The sequence below is a fragment of the Pundamilia nyererei genome, unplaced genomic scaffold, assembly GCF_000239375.1.
Source record: "Pundamilia nyererei isolate P.nyererei 1_Seehausen unplaced genomic scaffold, PunNye1.0 scaffold00014, whole genome shotgun sequence".
NCBI lineage: Eukaryota > Metazoa > Chordata > Actinopteri > Cichliformes > Cichlidae > Pundamilia > Pundamilia nyererei.
Window position 1 is genome coordinate 5995040 of NW_005187415.1, and position 1889 is coordinate 5996928.

General features: G+C 39.9%; 1 protein-coding gene across 1 annotated transcript in view; it reads left to right on the forward strand.

Moving 5' to 3' along the window:
• Positions 1-1272, forward strand: part of LOC102200618 (putative homeodomain transcription factor 2) — a 49421-nt gene extending 48149 nt beyond the window's left edge. Inside the window, exon 18 of the mRNA XM_013908762.1 lies at positions 1252-1272. Coding sequence (XP_013764216.1) covers positions 1252-1272 — 21 coding nt within the window. The remainder of the gene's footprint in view (positions 1-1251) is intronic.
• The last annotated feature ends 617 nt before the right edge of the window (positions 1273-1889 follow it).

Genomic DNA, 1889 nt, shown 5'->3' on the forward strand with positions numbered 1-1889 from the left:
GTGTGATTTCACTCGTCTTCCTCACAAAAATGGATTAATTGCTGCCTACTTTAGAGATATTATCACGGAAACAGGTGACAGATATTCACAAAAGACAGGCTATAAAAATTCTAATTGTAAAAGCCAATGATGCTGCAAATAAGAGATCTGTGTTGTAGAAAATGTGAATTCATAACTTAATATTTGTTTTTTCAGTGGCTCTTAGTGCTGCCATTTGTCTGTCACATATTCTAGCATATTAGAGCTGATGGATTTAAACACTGGTGCATTCAGGACTGACCGTGTCTCTAAACCTAATGACAGAGATGTTGAAATCATGTTAGTTTCTACCCAAATTAAAGCAAAATTACTCTTTTCTATTCTGTGTTATATATTAGCTGTGGTTGCAGATTACGATTAGGCATGAAAACATGTGCATGGCCAGCTGAATGCACGAAAAGTTCCTGTGATCATGCATTTTTGCATTTTTCACTGCTGTAACTTCACAGCCTCCTGTGATACTCGTGAGACACAGCTGATCCAGGTTTCTTTTGCAAAATGTTTTCCTTCAACAGAAAAGGTCCAGCTCAGTATTAGCAGGGCGTACAGTACTGTGCAAAAGTGTTTCGCCATGTTGGAAAAACACTTTAGCTGAATCTACAAAAATGATAAAGATAACAGTTTGATATGAGCCCAACTTGACAGAGAACAAAACAAAATGCTGTCAACATCCAAAGAAGAGCTTCGAATGTCCTTCGAGAAACATGGAGAACTATTCCTGGACACCGCTTAAAGAAATTAGAAGAAAGCTGCCTTAGAGAGTTCAGGTTGTGTTGAGGAATAAATGTCACACAAATGTAGACTTTCAAGCTCATTAGAATTGTAGAAACTCTGTTTTTGCCTTTGCCTGTTTTCCGTATTTCCATGTATGTTTGCACATTTCAATAAACTGTTCCACCCATTTCCCCAGCAAACTATAAAAAATGAAGACTTTTGCACACTACTGTAAGTCACCGTGGTGATCGAGGCAGATTTAAATAAAATAGCTTTAGCTGGCTTCATACTATTGGGTACAGTTTCCAGTATTTAGCAGAGATATAAACGAAGTAGACCAAATGTCTAACAAGCTGACACCTAATCTGGCTCCTCCTGCAGCACTGTTGATCTTACCTTTGATACCTTTCCTGCGTTTTGTTGTTAAACTGTAGCTGCTCATTGGCTGAATTCTCCGATTCGAGTGTCTGACGTGTGTTCGTTTGTTCCCGTTCACAGCTGTGGAAGATCAAATCATGACAGTGGACTGAGAAACGGCGTCAACACTTCACTCTCACTGACTGGCTGAACGCTCGTCCGACTGGCCCGACCCACCGAGAGACCGAGCCTCAGCCTCGACATATCAGAGTGCTTTGACCTTCAACGTTTCCACTTTGTGCAATTCAGACTATTTATTTACCCATTCAGTGTTTATACCTAGGCTTTATTTGAATTCTAGTTTCTTTCATGTTTTTGTGTTTTGTGACACAAAGTTCGGTTTTTACCTGTCAACAAAAGTGTTATGAGTGTTTCCCCTAGGTTACCGCTTTGGAGGGGAGACTTCTCGCTTGTTTGTTTTTTCCTCCCCCCTGCTCTAAAGCAAATCTCCCCTGTCGTTTTAGACGATCAAGACTTGTTGGGATGCTTTTTGCATTTACACACATGAAGTTGGCTTCAACAGGAGTAACGTTATCTTCATTTCACAAACAAAAACACAGTAGTGTACTTTCTCCTCCTCTTGCCCCCCCGAGTTGTTGGTAGGGGGAACGCTGTGTGAACATAAATTATTATTAAGTGATGGTTGAGGTTCTCAGCTCGATCTGCAGCTTTTCATTTTAACTCATTTGCAGGCAAAAATATTTTATTGTATTTTTTCC